This window comes from Pan paniscus, chromosome 1 (assembly GCF_029289425.2).
Source record: "Pan paniscus chromosome 1, NHGRI_mPanPan1-v2.0_pri, whole genome shotgun sequence".
Lineage (NCBI taxonomy): Eukaryota > Metazoa > Chordata > Mammalia > Primates > Hominidae > Pan > Pan paniscus.
Window position 1 is genome coordinate 190,415,635 of NC_073249.2, and position 17,855 is coordinate 190,433,489.

Here is a 17,855-nt window from a genome sequence, read left to right on the forward strand (position 1 = left end):
TGAATCACTGTTTGGAGATTCTCACACCTGATTTTGATATGATCCCATTTCTTTTGCTTGTGTGTGGGTTGGCAGCTCTATGACCTGATGACCATGGCTTTCAAATATCAAGTATTGCTGTGTCCCCGACCCAAGGATGTGCTGCTGGTCACTTTCAATCACTTGGATACCATCAGGGGATTCATCCGAGACTCCCCAACCATCCTGCAGCAAGTGGATGAGACTTTCCGGCAGCTGACAGAAGTAAGAGTGCCATCAGTGTCTCGCCTCTCAGCCCCAGTACTTTTTCTCATCCCTCTGTTAAGAACAGGTAGATCTATGACAGAGAGAACAGGATGAGGAATGGCAAAGCCTGCCACTCTCCCAGAACATTCTGAAAAGCAATCCGTGTCCATTTTGGTAATATAACAGGGATCATCATCTTATGTCCTCTTACTGACGCCTTCACAATTGGAAAAGCAATATACAGAGCATAGCCATTTTCTCCTCACTTTTCGGAAAGGGATTTGGTGGTGGATGTTCTGCTAAATCTTGGGGAACAGGCTCTCCAGGTGTGTGGAGAATGGGAGACAGGAAGTGTACCCCTGCTCAGGTGTGGGGTAACAGGCTTTGTCACTGTGGAGAGGGAGCACTGCTGGTCTCCCCGCTGCCCCTCCTGCCCAGCAGCCCAGTCCTCTCCTTACCTATCTGGCTCCCATCCCTGAGTACCCATCTGCCCTGCCGGTGCGTACTACTCATCCCTCTTGGAAAGTGAAGTGCTGCTTTCTGCTTGCCTTTGGCAGATATATGGTGGTCTCTCTGCAGGGGAGTTCCAGCTGATCCGGCAGACACTCCTCATCTTCTTCCAAGACCTGCACATCCGAGTAAGTCAATGGGCAGCCCCGGGAACACTCAGGAGCTGCTGTACCAGGGAAACAACCCTGGTAGTCATGAGGGCAAACAAGGACGGAGATTTTGCCCAGTTAGTGATGTCCTCAGGGTTTGCCTCTCTGATGATAAAGATATTGATAATACATCTCAGCAGTTTTTAAATGGACCAAGGAAGACAGTGATGCTGCCATTCTTTTTTGATTACCTTGTGAGTTTCTTGGAAATATAGTTTCTTCTGTTACTTCTCCAGAGGAAATATGCTGTCAAGTCAACAGCCTGATCTCAACTGCAAAACCTTTTGTTGAGCTTTATCCTCCTTGACCTCTCCAGTACTGACACTGTCAGAAGGCTGCCCCTACTCCATGGAACTCTCACCTTTCCAGGTCTTTCATGGCTCTGTACCATCCTGGGCTTCCCTTCCCTTCCCTCTCCCATCTCAATGCCTTTTACTCCTTCCTCTCCCGCCATCTGTCTCCAAACCTTCCTCCTGTCTGTACCCACCTCCTGCTAATTAGGCATCTCCTTCCTCACCCTTTTGTCTACCAACTCCTCTGCCTGTGACTCCTGAGTCTAACCTCTACTCTACCCTGGCCCCATCCCTGCCCTCCAGACTCACATCTCCACCACCTTGCTGAAACTTCCCACCAGGATGCCCACCAGTGCCTACAACTTGCTGTCTGTAGTTAAACTAATCTCCACAGTTCAGGTGCTGCCCTGACTTTCTCATTTCTTTTGAGGGCACCACCACCATTCTCCTACTCACTTGACTCAGAACCAGAATGTCACCTTTGATTCCCCTTCCCTGATCTTCATCCAATTGCTTCTAAGACCCATAGAGTCAGCGGAGCGCAGTGGCTCACGCCTGTAATCCCAGCACATTGGGAGGACAAGGTGGGCAGATCACCTGAGGTCAGGAGTTTGAGACCAGCCTGGCCAACATGGTAAAACCCCATCTCTACTAAAAATACAAAAATGAGCCGGGCATGGTGGCAAGCACCTGTAGTCCCAGCTACTCAGGAGGCTGAGGCAGGAGAATTGCTTGAACCCAGGAGGCGGAGGTTACGGTGAGCCGGGATCGCACCACTGCACTCCAGCTTGGGCGACAGAGGGAGACTCCGTCTCAAAAACAAACAAACAAACAAAAATAGAGTCGGCCTTGTCAATATCTACACCCTCTTTTCCTTTTTTTTTTTTGAGACAGTGTCTTACTATGTTTCCTAGGCTGGTCTCTAACTTTTGGGCTCAAGTGATCCTCCTCCCTCAGCCTCTCAAAGTGCTAGGATTATAGGTGTGAGCCACCATGCCCTGGCACACCTTCCTCTCCATCCCTGTTGCCACCATCCTGGCTCAGGCCCTCATACTCTTGGGGGCTATGCTTCCCAACTGGGCCCCTCTCCTCCTGCCTTGCCTACATAGCCAGGCAATTCTACATCCTAACTTTTAAAAACACATTTTCTAGCCAGGCACAGTGGCTTATGCCTGTAATCCTAGAACTTTGGGAGGCCAAGGTGGATGGATCACTTGAGCCCAGGAGTTTGAGACCAGCCTGGGCAACATGACAAACCCCATCTCTACCAAAAATACAAAATTAACTGGGCAAGGTGGTGCGTGTCTGTATTCCCAGATATTTGGGAGGCTGAGGTGGGAGGATCACTTGAGCCCAGGAGGTCAAGGCTGCAGTGAGCCAAGATCATGCTACTAGGCTGGGCGCAGTGGCTCACGCCTGTAATCCCAGCACTTTGGGAGGCCGAGGCGGGTGGATCACGTGGTCAGGAGTTTGAGACCAGCCTGGCCAACATGGTGAAACCCCGTTTCTACTAAAAATACAAAAATTAGCCAGGCGCCTTTAATCCCAGCTACTCGGGAGACTAAGGCAGGAGAATCGCGTGAACCTGAGAGGCAGAGGTTGCAGTGAGCCGAGTTAGTGCCACTGCACTCTAGCCTGGGCGACAGAGCAAGACTCCATCTCAAAAAAAAAAAAAAAAATCATGCTACTGTGCTCCAGCCTGGGCTGAGACCCTGTCTCAAAAAAATAAATAAATAAATAAAAATAAAATAAAAACACATTTCTGAAGCCTGGGCAACATGGTAAAACCCCATCTCTACAAAAACAAAAATTAGCCAGGCATGGTGGCGCATGCCTATAGTCCCAGTTAGGAGGCTGAAATGGGAGAACGGCTGCAGTGAGCCATGATGGATCCATGATTCAGACCAGGTGTCAGAGCGAGACCATGTCTCAAAAAAAAAAAAAAAAAAAAAAATCTGAGCTTCTGAATTTTGAATCTGTCTCTCTTGGACAGGGCTTTGTTTCCTGCCACAATTTAACCAACTGATGTGGGAAAGATGGTATGATATGGTAAAACAAGCCCAGGCTCTGGAGCCAGACATGTTTCTCTTTTTTTTTTTTTTTTTTTTTTGAGACAGGTTCTCATTTTGTTGCCCAGACTGGAGTATGGTGGCACAATCATGGCTCACTGCAGCCTCAATCTCCTGGGCTCAAGTGACCTTCCCCCTCAGCCTCTCAAGTAACTGGGACTACAGGAGCATGCCACCACGCCTGGCTAATTTTTTGTATTTTTTGTAGAGACAGAATCTTGTTTTGTTGCCCAGGTTGGTCTTGAACTCCTGAGCTCAAGCAATCTGCCTGCCTTGGCCCCTCAAAGTGCTGGGATTACAAGTGTGAGCCACTGTGCCCAGCTTCACCTTTCTCTTTGAATCTCAACTCCAGAGCTGGGCACAGTGGCGAGTGCCTGTAGTCTGAACTACTTGGGATATTGAGGCAGGAGGATTACTTGAGCCCAGGAGTTCAAGACCATCCTGGGCAACATAGTGAGACTCTGTCCTTAAAATAAAATGTTTTGTTTTTGAGACAGAGTCTCACTCTATCTGGAATGCAGTGGCACAATCTTGGCTTACTGCAACCTCCACCTCCCGGGTTCAAGCAATTCTCCTGCCTCAGCCTCCCAAACAGCTGAGATTACAGGCGCCTGCCACCACACCTGGCTAATTTTTGTATTTTTAGTAGAGATGGGGTTTCACCACGTTAGCCAGGCTGGTCTCAAATTCTTGACCTCAGGTGATCCGCCCGCCTTAGCCTCCCAAAGTGCTGGAATTACAGGCGTGAGCCACCATGCCCAGCCAAAATAAAACAATTTTTAATTAAGAAAATGAATCCCAACTATAGGACTAGCTCCATGACCTTGGGCAAAATAACTTCTCTTAAGTCTTAGTTTCTTCATCTGAAAAATGAAAATTATAATACCTAATTTTGTTGGATTAACTGAAACAGCATATGTAACATATATGTATTTGTTTGTGCATATACGGAGAGAGTGCTTCTGGAAGCATATGCAAGAAACTGTTCACAGTGCAGTGTTGCCTTCCAGGAGTGGGGAACTATATGGAGGACAGGAGAAGGAGACTGACTTTCCATTATGTATACCCTTTTGAGACCTTTGAGTTTTGTACCTGGGCAAAATAAAATTTTTAAAAGGGGAAGAAATGCAATGTATTTAGTGCCTTATTGTATTTCCCTTCCATGGACAAAGGAAGATAAATAGATTTCAATTCTGATGCCAAATTTTTTTCTTTTTTTTTTTTGAGATGCAGTCTGGCTCTGTCGCCCAGGCTGGAGTGCAGTGGCACCATCTCAGCTCACTGCAACCTCCACCTCCCCGGTTGAAGCAATTCCCCTGCCTCATCCTCCCGAGTAGCTGGGATTACAGGTGCACACCGCCACATCCAGCTAATTTTTTTGTATTTTTAGTAGAGACGGGGTTTAACCACGTTGGCCAGACTGGTCTTGAACTCCTGACCTCAGGCAATCCACCCGCCTCAGCCTCCCAAAGTGCTGGAATTATAGGCGCGAGCCACAGCGCCCGGCCTTATTTTTAACTCTCATGAAGAATTGTATTTGCTATGGATGAAGCAATAATAACATTAATATAAATTAAGATCTCTGTCATTGATTAAAATAAAAAATATGAAAGTACAAATAAGATTAAGTTTTTCATTAAATTTAAAATAACAATTTTGAAATATTAAAAATTCTGTATCATATTGTTATCAGGGCTGCATATTTGGGTATTATTTTATGGATTGGTAGTAACATAAACAGCCATATTGATTTCCCAGTTCCGACAAGATAAAATTCATTATAATGAAAAGGCTTTCAGCTGGGTGCAGTGGCTCACGCCTGTAATCCCAGCACTTTGGGAGGCCAAGGCAGGCGGATCACAAGGTCAAGAGATCGAGACCATCCTGGCCAACATGGTGAAACCCCGTCTCTACTAAAAATACAAAAATTAGCTGGGCGTGATAATATTCTGCCACTGGGAGTGATGGCTCATACCTGTAATCCAAGCACTTTGGGAGGCCAAGGCCGGAGGATTCGTTAAGCCTAGGATTTCAAGTCTGCAGTAAGCTATGATCATGTTCACTGTACTCCAGTCTATGCAACAGAGCAAGACTCTGTGTCAAAAAAAAAAAAAAAAAAAAAAAAAAGGCCAGGCGCCATGGCTCACGCCTGTAATCCCAACACTTTGGGAGGCCAAGACAGGTGGATCATGAGGTCAGGAGTTCGAGACCAGCCTGGCCAAGATGGTGAAACCCCATCTCTACTAAAAAATACAAAAATTAGCCAGGCGCGGTGGCGGGCGCCTGTAATCCCAGCTACTCGGGAGGCTGAGGCAGGAGAATCGCTTGAACCCAGGAAGCAGAGGTTGCAGTGAGCCGAGATCATGCCACTGTACTCTAGCCTGGGCGACAGAGCAAGACTCCATCTCAAAAAAAAAAAAAAAAGGCCAGGCACCGTGGCACACACCTGTAATCCCAGCACTTTGGGAGGCTGAGGCAGGCAGATCACTTGAGGTCAGGAGTTCGAGACCGGCCTGGCCAACATGGTGAAACCCCATCTCTACTAAGAATATAAAAATTAGCTGGGTGTGGTGGCACATGCCTGTAGTCCCGGCTATTCAGGAGGCTGAGGCAGGAGAATCACTTGAACCCGGGAGGCAGAGGTTGCAGTGAGCCGAGATCGCACCACTGCACTACAGCCTGGGCTACAGAGCAAGACGCTGCCTTAAAAAATTAAAATAAAAAAATACAGCAGGCGAGAAGGAAGGCAGGGAGACCAGACAGAAGGCTTCTTCAGTGGGGCAGGCAGAAAACAGTGAAGGCCTGCATGGGGAGCAATAGTTGGGGTGGAGAGGAAAGGCTTGGCAACTGAATAGATATGGGAAGGGTTGAGGAAGAGACAAAGATGGGCCCTGTTCTGAGCAGGGGGAATTTGAGATACATCCTAGGGGACCCGTAGATGGAAATGTGTGACAGGCAATGGGATGGATGGGTCAGTGCCAGGGAAGGAGCTGGAGTGGGACCTTGAGATCTGGGAGCCATGAGCTCAGAGGTGAGCCCTGGAGTACGGGAGGAGATGAGATCACCTGGGAAAGGAAAGGGTGGAGGGAGAAGAAAAGGCCAGCAGAGGGGCTGAGCAAGCAGACAGACCTAACAGTCCTCTCCAGCCACTGGCAGAGTCTCAGGCCAAACACAGACACACACATGACCTAAATTTGTACATTTCAGATCTACCATGCCATAGTCAACCTCATAAGATTAAACTAACAGAGGTTCTAGCACATATAAATATTCCCAATTCTCCCTCTAAATTTTCTTTCTCCTTTCTTGTACTCACATCCCTTGGTCACAGAATCTTGAGGTTAAAAATGTCTTAAACGTCATCCAGCAAACCCTCTGACCAAACCAGTTTACACGTTCCCCTGAAAACGTGACTCACACCTGCTCATCTCCATCTCTGAAGTGTCTCTACACCTACCTTCTTCCTCCAGGCTCAGCTCCAGACCCACAGTCACGCCTGCCTCCCCCCAGACTCCTGGCATGCCAGCAGTCATTCTCCTCAGCAAGCTTCTATGCATCTGCTATGTAGAATGTCCTGCTTTAAAGTGTTATTTTTCTCCATTTTATGCTTGTGTCCTGTGTCCAAATAGACTTGTAATAATAGGAGTATTGGCTACCATTTATTGAGCACATAGTCTATGTGTCAGCCTTTGCTTTTTTTTTTTTTTTTTTTTTTTTTTGCAGATAGAGTCTTGCTCTGTTGCCCAGGCTGGAATACAGTGACAAGGTCTCAGCTCAATGCAACCTCCACCTCCTGGGTTCAAGCGATTCTCCTGCCTCAGCCTCCCGAGTAGCCAGATTACAGGCACATGCCACCACACCCAGCTAATTTTTTGTATTTTTAGTAGAGACAGGGTTTCACCATGTTGGCCAGGCTGGTCTTGAACTCCTGACCTCATGATCCTCCCGCCTCAGCCTCCCAAAGTGCTGGGATTACTGGCATGAGCCACTGCACCCAGCCGGCTTTACTTTTTATACATTGTCTGATTTAGTTGTCACAGTAACCCACTGAGTTATCTATTATTATTACTATTATTACCCCCAGGTTACCAAAGGGAAAACTGATGCACAGAAAGGTTGTGTAATTTCCCAAAAACCCAGAAGTGGCCCGTCCAGTATTTAAGCCTTCAGAGTCTAACATCAGTATGCCAAGCTGCCAGCTCACACATTCTTATCGCTTTGCATTTTCACTGCCTTGCACACAACAAATGCTTATTCTTTCCTTTTTTTTTTTTGAGACAGAGTCTTGCTCTGTTGCCCAGGCTGGAGTGCAGTGGCATGATCTCGGCTCACTGCAACCTCCACCTCTCTGGGGTTCAAGCGATTCTCGTGCCTTGTCCTCGTGAGTAGCTGGGATTACAGGCATGAGCCACCACACCCTGGTAATTTTTTTATTTTTAGTAAACACAGGGTTTCACCATGTTGGCCAGGCTGGTCTTGAACTCCTGACCTCAGGTGATCCACCCGCCTCAGCCTCCTAAAGTGCTAGGATTACAGGCGTGAGCCACCACACCCAGCCTGAGATACTTATTCTTGATTATATTACTAATATAACCTTATAGAATATTAGAGTTGAAGAGATCTTCAAGCTCATCTCTTATTTTACAGATAAGGAAGCCAAGACCCAGTAAAACTGATTAACTGCTACAATCTTTATGAGATTTAATCTGTGAGTGACCAAAACCTCTATACAGAGTACACGAACCCAGGAGAAGGAATAAATGTAATGTGTTTTCAGTCACCTAAAAGATCCTCAAACTTAAATGCCAGCTGGATCCCCCTGCCCCAGCCCCATCCTTCTTTCTAGTCCAGCATGTGGATAAGGCTCGGGCTCCAAAGTCAGAATCACAGGAGTTTGAATCCTCAGCTCTGCCCCTTACCAGCTGGCTGACCTTGAGGAGGCGTCTTAACCTCTGAGCTGCCTCATGTAGAAAGTGGCCATATGAGGTTCTTACAGCTCAAGGCCTGCAGCTGCATGGAAAGTAGGCAGGGAACCAAGGAATACGGGTGGAATTTGGAGTCACCTTTGGTTTTGAATCCTGGCCCTGCCTCTTACTGCTCTCTTTGGGCAAGTCACTTCACTCTCTACTTTAGCTTTCTCGTCTTTAAAATGGGGGTAATAGGACTCACCTGGAAGGTTTGCTGCGCTGCTCAAAAGTAGTTCTGTTTGTAGCCGAGCACGGTGGCTCACGCCTGTAATCCCAGCACTTTGGGAGGCCGAGGCAGGCAGATCACTTGGGCTTAGGATTTTGAGCCTGGCCAACATGGCGAAACCCCATCTCTACAAAAAAATATAAAAATTAGCTGGGCACGGTGGCTCACACCTGTGGTCCCAGCTACTTGGGGGCTATGACAGGAGAATCACGTGAGCTGGCGGGGCTGAGGTGGCAGTGAGGCAATATCGTGCCACTGCACTCCAGCCTGGGTGACAAAGTGAGTCCCTATCTCAAAAAAAAAATAGTTCTGTTTGTTAAAATACAGTTAACTCTGCAAGTGTAATTTTTTCTCCCTTCTTTTTTTTTTTTTTTTTTTTTGAGATGAAGTCTTGCTCTGTCGCCCGGGCTGGAGTGCAATGGCACGATCTTGGCTCACTGCAACCTCTGCCTTCCAGGTTCAAGCAATTCTCCTGCCTCAGCCTCCTGAGTAGCTGAGACTACAGGTGCCCACCACCACGCCCGGCTAATTTTTTGTATTTTTAGTAGAGACAGGGTTTCACCGTGTTAGCCAGGATGGTCTCGATCTCCTGACCTCATGATCCGCCCGCCTCAGCCTCTCAAAGTGCTGGGATTACAGGCATGATCCACTGCGCCCGGCCTCTCCCTTCTTATTGTTATAAACTCATAGGTCATGTTCCCAAACCATTACGCACTTTCCACCCTCAGAATATTGATGTCTATGAAAATACACCAAGAAAAATGACAATAAATGTATTTTTTTCCAGGTATCCATGTTTCTAAAGGACAAAGTTCAGAATAATAACGGTCGCTTTGTGTTGCCGGTGTCCGGGCCTGTTCCTTGGGGAACTGAAGTTCCAGGACTCATCAGGTGAATTCCCAACAATGATCAGAGCTATGTTTGGGGTGCTAGGAAATCAGCACATGGGCCGCACACGGAATGCCGCACTGCCAAGCCACTCACAGTCTGCCCAGCCCTTCTCTTTCTTCAGTAAAACAGCTATTGAAAAAGTTAGGTTCTAATCCCCACCTTGTCACTTAGTAGAGGGACTTGAGGCAAGTTACCCAGTTCCCCAGGACTAATTTCCTCATCTGTTAAATGGTTACTGTGTGGATGAATAAGATAATAGTGCTCTAACGTGCTTACAAAGCAATTGGCACATACATATGCTCAATAAATATTATTATTGTATTATTATTATTATTATTATTATTATTATTACAACCAGCACCTTTATCTTGAAGGAGAGCATGTATTCCTTTTTTGTTCTGTAGTACAAAGAATAAAGAAGCCTCCAGGACTACCTAAGCTTGGAGAACATTCCATCATGTCATACTTTGTATTGTAGAATGTTCAACAACAAAGGTGAAGAAGTGAAGAGGATAGAATTCAAGCATGGTGGAAACTATGTCCCTGCACCCAAAGAAGGTTCTTTTGAACTTTATGGAGACCGAGTCCTGAAACTGGGAACTAACATGTAAGCAAATTCTTCTCTGAGTGAATTCAAGTCCAAGGGAGGTCACTTCATTTTAAAAAAAAAAAAGAAAAACAGCCAGACTTCTGCTATGAAAATCCCTGCCGACAATAGGAGTAATTTCCCCTTAGGTACACTGCATACAGAGGCCTGACATTTCAAAGGGCACCCAGGAACGCCAAACATAAGGCAACTCAACAGAATGAAAAGATACATGATGTTCAATAGCCATGCAAGAGAACTAGCCAAAATCTGTGTTGCAGTGGAAATCCAGAAAGACTTATCCATTCTGTAAAGCTGCATATCTTTTCAGTGATGCGTGTTACTCTTCACAAGAGGAGGCATTGCCACCCAGCCTCCCCAGGTGTTTTTCTTTAGGAAGAAGTGAAATGTGAGTGGTTAACACGCACTCAGTTGCATTCTGTACCCACAGCACCTTTCTGGATGCTATTTAATGTCTCAGAATAAAAACTACAAACTATGCTTACGAGTTAGAGAGAAGTCCGTGGAAAGGGGCTGGATAATGTCACCATTTTCTGTTGACACACCAGGTACAGCGTGAATCAGCCTGTGGAAACTCATATGTCTGGATCATCAAAGAACTTAGCCTCATGGACCCAGGTGAGCTGCTGCCTTCCTTGCCTACCCTCACAGCTTCTCTCTAGATACAGAAGTCTACATAAAGAGAGGTGAGAACGCTTTAGATTTCGGATCTAGCCAACATTTCCCCTGTTGTGTGCAATCTTCTCCATTCCACCTTATGAGTACACAGGTTTTAATTGTAGCTTTTCATGGAGGCTCCCAGTGATCTCACTAATTAGGTAATTTTAGGCTTGGCTCAGCCACCATAATTAAGAGGAACCACACACCAGGACATATGCAGTAGCGTAGTACCAGTGCCATTAGGTCCGTGATTGCTGGCATCAGCACTCGTGTGTATTCTGATCATTAAAACATTTATTTTTAATGTTTCCCTCTATAGCACCGTGGTAGCTAAGTCAGAGTGGGGGGTTTTAGTTTCTCTGAATTCCATCCTTACAAGTTTTCGCTGAACTAGCTCCCAGCTAGCTGTAGGAGAGATCACAGAATATTAAATTATTCAGCAAACATTTATTAAACTGCTTCTATGGGCTGGGGACCCAGGGACACGAAGCTGACGTAGATGTGGTCCCATCTTGAAGGGGCCTGTGGTACACTGGGAAAGACGGCGAAAGAAACAACTCAAATGAGGTGGAGGAAGGGCTGGCTGGGGATCCTCAACAAAGTGCTGTGCCAGAGGAATTCATGTCTGTCCAGTGGACAGGGATCACAGGGATCAAGAAGGCATTTCAGAGGCGGGGATATTGAAGTGGGGCTCTAGAGTAGGTAAACTATGAAACAGCAGAGAGGGAGAAATGGGCACACGGACCAAGGTGACAGAGGGGCAAGAGTGTTCCCGGGAGGAGGATGGCAGTGTCTCCCACGAGGCTTACGTAATGGATCACAGTATCATGGAGGCTTGCTGGCAGAGACTCGCCTGAACAGGGACACTGGGGCCTGACCAGGAAGGGTGGTAAACAATTTGGGCTTTGTTCTTTCGACAGGAGGCAGAGGGGTTTGTTTCAAGCCAGGGAGAAATGAGACAAAAACTGCATTTAGGTAACTGGTGGTGGAGTGAGCGGAGAGGCAGAACAGGGGAGGCCAGGCTACAAGGAAGAGGGGTGCAGGATGAGGCAGGATGAGGACTGTGAGAGGAGGGAATGGACTCGAGGGTGTGTTCCCGGCCGTCACCACCTGAGGGCAGTGTGGCAGCGCCTCTGGAAGGAGACTGGACTGAGGCGACTTGTAAATGCTGAGGGAACCTGATTGACAGGAAAGGAAGCCATACACTTCTTCAAGGAGGAAGGTAGTGAAAGGAGAAACGTGGATCCCTGGGGCTTCCACTCTTGCGGACAGTATGAAAATCTCTGGTTTGCAAAGTTGCTACATTCCCTCTGCTACTGACGTGATTTTCTTTTGGTTAAGCCTGCTTTCTACACTTTATTTGGACCCAGAAATAATTTAAATAGCAATTGTTCCACCTTATTTTATAATACCTACCTGTGTCTCTGAGGTTTTAGCAGGAAATGTGATTGCCTTCATGTGGCTAAAAATCATGCAACTGTTTCTGCAGGAAAGCATTGCTCCAAACCCTCTTGCTAAAGAAGAGCTGAATTTCTTGGCCAGGCTGATGGGAGGGATGGAGATTAAGAAACCCAGTGGCCCTGAGCCCGGATTCCGGTTGAATCTCTTTACCACCGATGAAGAAGAGGAGTATGTTTTAAACCTGTTTCATTAAAGACATATAAAAATCCCAAGCATGACAAGAACACAAAATGACTATTACAAACCAGTGGCACTTATAAATATTTGTGCAAATATCACAAAAAAATACCAACAAATTTAATAATCTAAATAGCCCACCAGGATGAAATGGCCTGAAACTTCCACAGTCATTCAAAAAAAGAGATGGGGCCGGGTGCAGTGGCTCACGCCTGTAGTCCCAGCACTTTGGGAGGCCAAGGCAGGCGGATCACAAGGTCAGGAGGTCGAGACCATCCTGGCTAACATGGTGAAACCCCGTCTCTACAAAAAAAAAAAAAAAAAATTAGCTGGGTGTGGTGGCACGCACCTGTAGTCCCAGCTACTCGGGAGGCTGAGGCAGGAAAATCACTTGAACCCAGGAGGCAGAGGTTGCAGTGAGCCAAGACTGTGCCATTGCACTCCAGTCTGGGAGACACAGCAAGACTCTGTCTCAAAAAAAAAAAAAAAAAAAGAGACAGTGTGATGGTGCGCACCTGTAGTCCCAGCTACCCACGAGGTTGAGGCAGAAGGATCGTCTGAGCCCAGGAGTTTAAGGTTAAGCAAGCTGTGATCATGCCACTGCATTCCAGCCTAGGAGAGAGAGCAACATCCTGTCTCTAAAAAATGATAATAAACAAAACAAAAAAAGAGTTATAATGTTTTACTTATCAGAGAACAGCTGAATAAGCAGTGTTAGAAGCCAGGATGACCAGATTAAGACAGTGTGTTAAGAAACCAGAGTGAGGTTGGAGCTTGATTTCCCTGTATTAGACAGTATAACCCAAAACCAACAGCAATAGTAAATCACCCACGGTGATTTATACTACTTTACAGTTTACAGAGCACTTTTGCATGCATTATCTCATGTGATCCTCCTCAAAACCAAGTATTTGGCGTGAGTGTCACCTTTCATTGAACTATTAATAACTTCTTTTGTTTAATTCTGTGTGACAGGTACTATGTAAAGTCCTGGGAATGCAAAGATGTAAGACCTAGAGCCTGTCCTCAGGAAGCTCTCAGCTTAGTGGGAGAGTAAACATGTACAGATATAAGTTATTTCAGTGCTGTGTCATGAATGCGCTAATTGAGGACAGTGACTGACTTTGCACTGGCAGATTGAAGGAGCTGGCATTTGATCTAGGTCTTGGAGTTTGCCAAGCAGAGGAAGGGAAGAAACATTCTTGGCAGAGCTTATAATGTGCAAAGTCACAGATAAAAGAACTTGACTTTCTAGGTCGTAGGGTACATTGGTGGGAGATGGGGTAGAAAGTTTAAGAGAAATGGCAGATGAGGAAGCAGAAAAAATAGGTTGCAAACTGATCAAGAGCCAGTTTGCCATGCTGGCAGGGAAAGAACCCTAATGTTGCACCCATTTTCTTTACCATCTCATCCAGACAAGCAGCGCTAACCAGGCCAGAAGAGTTATCCTATGAAGTTATCAACATACAAGCCACCCAGGTAAGTACAGGGGATTACACAGGGTCCAATCGTATTCCCTTCCTCATCTTTTTTTTTTTTTTTTTTTTGAGACAGGGTCTCGCTCTGTCACCCAGGTGAAGTGCAGTGGCTCGATCTCAGCTCACTGCAACTTCCACCTCCCAGGTTTAAGCAATTCTCATGCCTCAGCCTGCCGAGTAGTTGGGATTACAGGTGCCCGCCACTATGCCCAGCTTTTTTTTTTTGTATTTTTAGTAGAGGTGGGGTTTCACCAAGTTGGCCAGGCTGGTCTTAAACTCCTGACCTCAAGTGATCCACCCGCCTTGGCCTCCCAAAGTGCTGGGATTACAAAGGTGAGCCACCGTACCCAGCCTCCCTTCCTCCTTTCCTCATCTTATATAACGTTGAACTTCAGAGACCCTCTTTTCAAGCAGGATTCAGACTACAATATAGCTGTTAAGTGCTGTGTTGTCATTCCCCCTGCTCAAATTAAAGTTGCTTCTTAACTATACCCATCTGCTATTCTGTAGCAGCCAGGGATGCTTGGTCACATACATGTTGATTAAGAAAAAAATATATAGACCCTCTTCTTCTCTCTGATCAGCCTGTAACTACAATCCCTTTTCTGACAAACAGGTGCACAACTGAAACATATCAGTCGTGGGACAAAAAAACTAAGTGCCTAGTGCACAAAGAGGCGGCCTGCCAGCACAGCCTTTTCATGCCCTTTTACCTCTCATTTCCCTCATAGGACCAGCAACGGAGCGAGGAGCTGGCTCGAATCATGGGGGAGTTTGAGATCATGGAGCAGCCAAGGCTGAGCACCAGCAAAGGGGACGATTTGCTCGCCATGATGGATGAGTTATAGCTGTTCTGACCAGGCGTCCTCTGCCCCCAGGGAGAGGCTGCTGGATGGTGACCCCTGGGGAATGCCCCATGGCCCAGAATGATGCTGCTAGTTTTCTACTGAGTGAAGCCATTACGTCTATTTCTTGTTTATGTTGTAAGGAACTGTGTGAGTCTCCCTTGAGGAGCACTCACTCTTGAAGGCACACACATACACATATTTTCAGTGAAATATATTCTGACTTTTAAACTTGACCTTTCCCATTTTATTCTTAATTCTGTGGCAACCACCAAAAGCCTCCTGAGCCATAGGTTTGAGCCCCAGAGTGGGTAAGGGGTCACCCCTACTGTCATTTTCAGGATTACTATTTCAGCTTTCCTGTGGGGATCTACAAAGGCCTGTAAACATTAACAAAATCCTTGGCTTTCTGGGATACATTCTGCCTGTAGGCAAGTTTGAAATCAATGACTGTTCGAGGCAGTTGCCATAAACAGTGAGGGCTCAGTGTAAAAGACCCTCTTCTCCATGGCTCACTAGGAACTGTAACCTCAGAGGAAGAGTAAGCAAGGCCCCGACGGGGAACACTTAGCTGGCCCCAGGCAGGACATGCCAGCATCTGTACTTCCCGCACGTCCGTCTATCCATGCGGTGTCAGTTTATCCCATACTGACATGTATACCAAGAGAATATTTTCTTCTTTTCAGCATGACATGTACTCCTTACCCCCAGGGTCTTCCTCTACCCCTGAGTGTGCTTTGCCTTCTAAAGACACCCAGCATAGGCCGGGCACAGTGGCTCAGGCCTATAATCCCAGCACTTTGGGAGGCTGAGGTGGGCGGATCATGAGATCAGAAGATCGAGACCATCCTGGCTAACACAGTGAAACCCCATCTCTACTAAAAATACAAAAAAAATCAGCTGGGTATGGTGGCAGATGCCTGTAGTCTCAGCTACTCTGGAGGCTGAGGCAGGAGAATAGCATGAACCTGGTAGGCAGAGCTTCCAGTGAGCCTAGATCGTGCCACTGCACTCCAGCCTGGGCGACAGAGTGAGATTATGTCTCAAAAAAAAAAAAAAAGATACCCGGCAGGATGCACTGTGACATCGGTCTCCTCTGCGTCACCGTGAGTCACCAAACAGCACCCTAGATTGGGTGCATGGGAGGCACGTGTGGTATGCCCCTTTCCCTTCCGCATTCTAGCTGAGCCGCTTCCCTGGGCGGGAGCAGACTTTGCAGGATGCAGCAGGAGGCCAAGTCTCACTGGAATCCATGTAAAATGTCTCCAGCCAAGGCTGCCCTTACTGCTTCAGAAAGGCGCAGCAGCCCTCTGCCATAGGATCCTTCCCAGGACTGAGTAACTGGCAGGTTCAGACCCATTCAATCCTATGGAAGGAATATCCAGAATGGCAGAGGGCTGGAGAGAAACTAAGTTGAGCTGGACATTGCCTGAGATTGGGCCAACTACAGGAACCTCTCCATCCCCTCACACCTGGGACGGATCAAGGTGAACATAATTCTAGAATGTAATGGAAGCTGCCCTTTGGCTTTTCCAAAGGCAAAGGGTTTAGATACAGAATGTAAATCACCAAGGGCTGGGCATGGTGGCTCATGCCTGTAATCCCAGCACTTTGGGAGGCCGAGGCGGGCAGATCACTTGAGGTCAGGAGTTCGAGACCAGCCTGACCAACATAGAGAAACCCTGTCTCTACTAAAAATACAAAATTAGCCAGGCCTGGTAGCGCATGCCTGTAATCCCAGCTACTCAGGAGGCTGAGGCAGGAGAATCACTTGAACCCGGGAGGCAGAGTTTGCAGTGAGCTGAGATGGTGCCACTACACTCCAGCCTGGGGGACAGAGCGAGACTCTGTCTCAAAAAAAAAAAAAACCTCAATTGCATTAGGACCGATGGAGCCACACACCACCAGCAGTGCCAGCAGTGCCAGCAGTGCCAGCAGTGCCAGCAGTGCAAGAGGCAGGCCGCAGGGCCTAGATGTGCACAATCACCTCAGATCACTGTGTCCTTCATTTTCTTTATAGAGCTCCCTCACTTCCTTTTGAAACACTGAGGCCAGCAGGTTTCCCAGCAGGGGGCCCCGTGTCAGCAAAGGACATTTGACCCCAGTTTTCTAGATATCCTCAAGACCTCTCAGCTTAGGTTACAACTGACAGGAAGCTAATATTTGTTTTATATTGATTAATATTGCATGTGTCCCTCATCTTTCCTCCCTACCTCAAGTATATTCTGCTTCAGGTGTTTATCTGAGTGGCTGCTAAGGCTCTCCTCCTCCTATACAAACGTGCCCAGTTGAGGCAGGAGGCAGGAGACAAGAACCTAAGGCCAATTTGCGCTGCCTTCCTAGAACTGAATCAAAACGAAAACCCCACCTCTCCACGCCCAAGTAAGGAAAGGATCAGAAGCTACTCCTTTTGCAACCTCCCCTTTCCACTGCCTCACAGATGAAAAATGGAAAGTACCTCTGATTGATCCCCTCCCACAACCAATCTGACTGGTCGTGGGGCAGGTTTCATTTACATAGGGTGTAACCAAGTAACCAATGGGAAACCTCTAGAGCATATTTAAACCCCAGAAAATTCTGTAACCAGGGCTCTTGAGCTGCTTGCTCGAGCCTACTCCCACTCTGTGGAGTGTACTTTTGTTTCAATAAATCTGTACTTCTGTTTTGCTTCTTCTCTCGTTGCTTTCTTTGTGCATTTTGTCCAATTCTTTGTTCAAAATGCCAAGAACCTGGATAATTCAGTCAAGACCCTCAACCAGTAACACAGGTACTCCTTCGGCCCCTACTTCTCCAGGCGCTGCTTCTCTCCATCTTCATTGTTCTAGCCATTATCCTCTGTTCCTCACCACGTATTCAACAGCTTCTCGGCTATGGGGCCAGCACTGCACTGCACAGATCTCAACTCTCAGGTCTCCAGGTGCCAACATTGCTATTAATAGATCCAATAGCCTTTTCTCATCACCATGCTCCTTGGCTTTTTGGTTTTCTGTTTTGTTTTTGAAACAGGGTCTCACTCTGTTGCTCAGGCTGGAGTGCAATGGCACAATCATAGCTCACTGAGCCTCCAAACTCCTGGGCTCAAGTGATCCTCCCGCCTAGGCCTCCCAAAGTGCTGGGATTATAGGCATAAGTCACCACGCTTGGCTTCTTGGCTTTTTGAAAGCTCTTGGCCCTGCTAGACACCCTTTTCTTTCTAAAACTCTCTCAACTGTTCACCTCTGTGGCTCTAATCACATCACTTTCTTTTTTTTTTTTTTTTTTTTTTTGAGAAGGAGTCTCACTCTGTCGCCCAGGCTG

At 46.9% G+C, this 17,855-nt stretch overlaps 1 protein-coding gene and 1 non-coding gene across 5 annotated transcripts in view; both read left to right on the forward strand.

The window, feature by feature from the left end:
* OSCP1 (organic solute carrier partner 1) overlaps window positions 1-17,232 on the forward strand; it is a 37,122-nt gene extending 19,890 nt beyond the window's left edge. For all 4 annotated transcript variants that reach the window (XM_003812595.5, XM_003812594.5, XM_008965051.4 and 1 more), the window contains 8 exons: window positions 76-243; window positions 783-863; window positions 9,227-9,330; window positions 9,809-9,937; window positions 10,486-10,555; window positions 12,087-12,226; window positions 13,651-13,714; window positions 14,445-17,232. In XM_003812595.5, coding sequence (XP_003812643.3) covers window positions 76-243; window positions 783-863; window positions 9,227-9,330; window positions 9,809-9,937; window positions 10,486-10,555; window positions 12,087-12,226; window positions 13,651-13,714; window positions 14,445-14,561 — 873 coding nt within the window. In that variant the 3' untranslated portion in view covers window positions 14,562-17,232. The remainder of the gene's footprint in view (window positions 1-75; window positions 244-782; window positions 864-9,226; window positions 9,331-9,808; window positions 9,938-10,485; window positions 10,556-12,086; window positions 12,227-13,650; window positions 13,715-14,444) is intronic.
* LOC112438418 (small nucleolar RNA SNORA63) lies at window positions 14,122-14,250 on the forward strand. Its single transcript, XR_003026841.1, has one exon. It is a non-coding gene; the product is annotated as a small nucleolar RNA SNORA63 (small nucleolar RNA).
* Window positions 17,233-17,855: the final 623 nt, after the last annotated feature.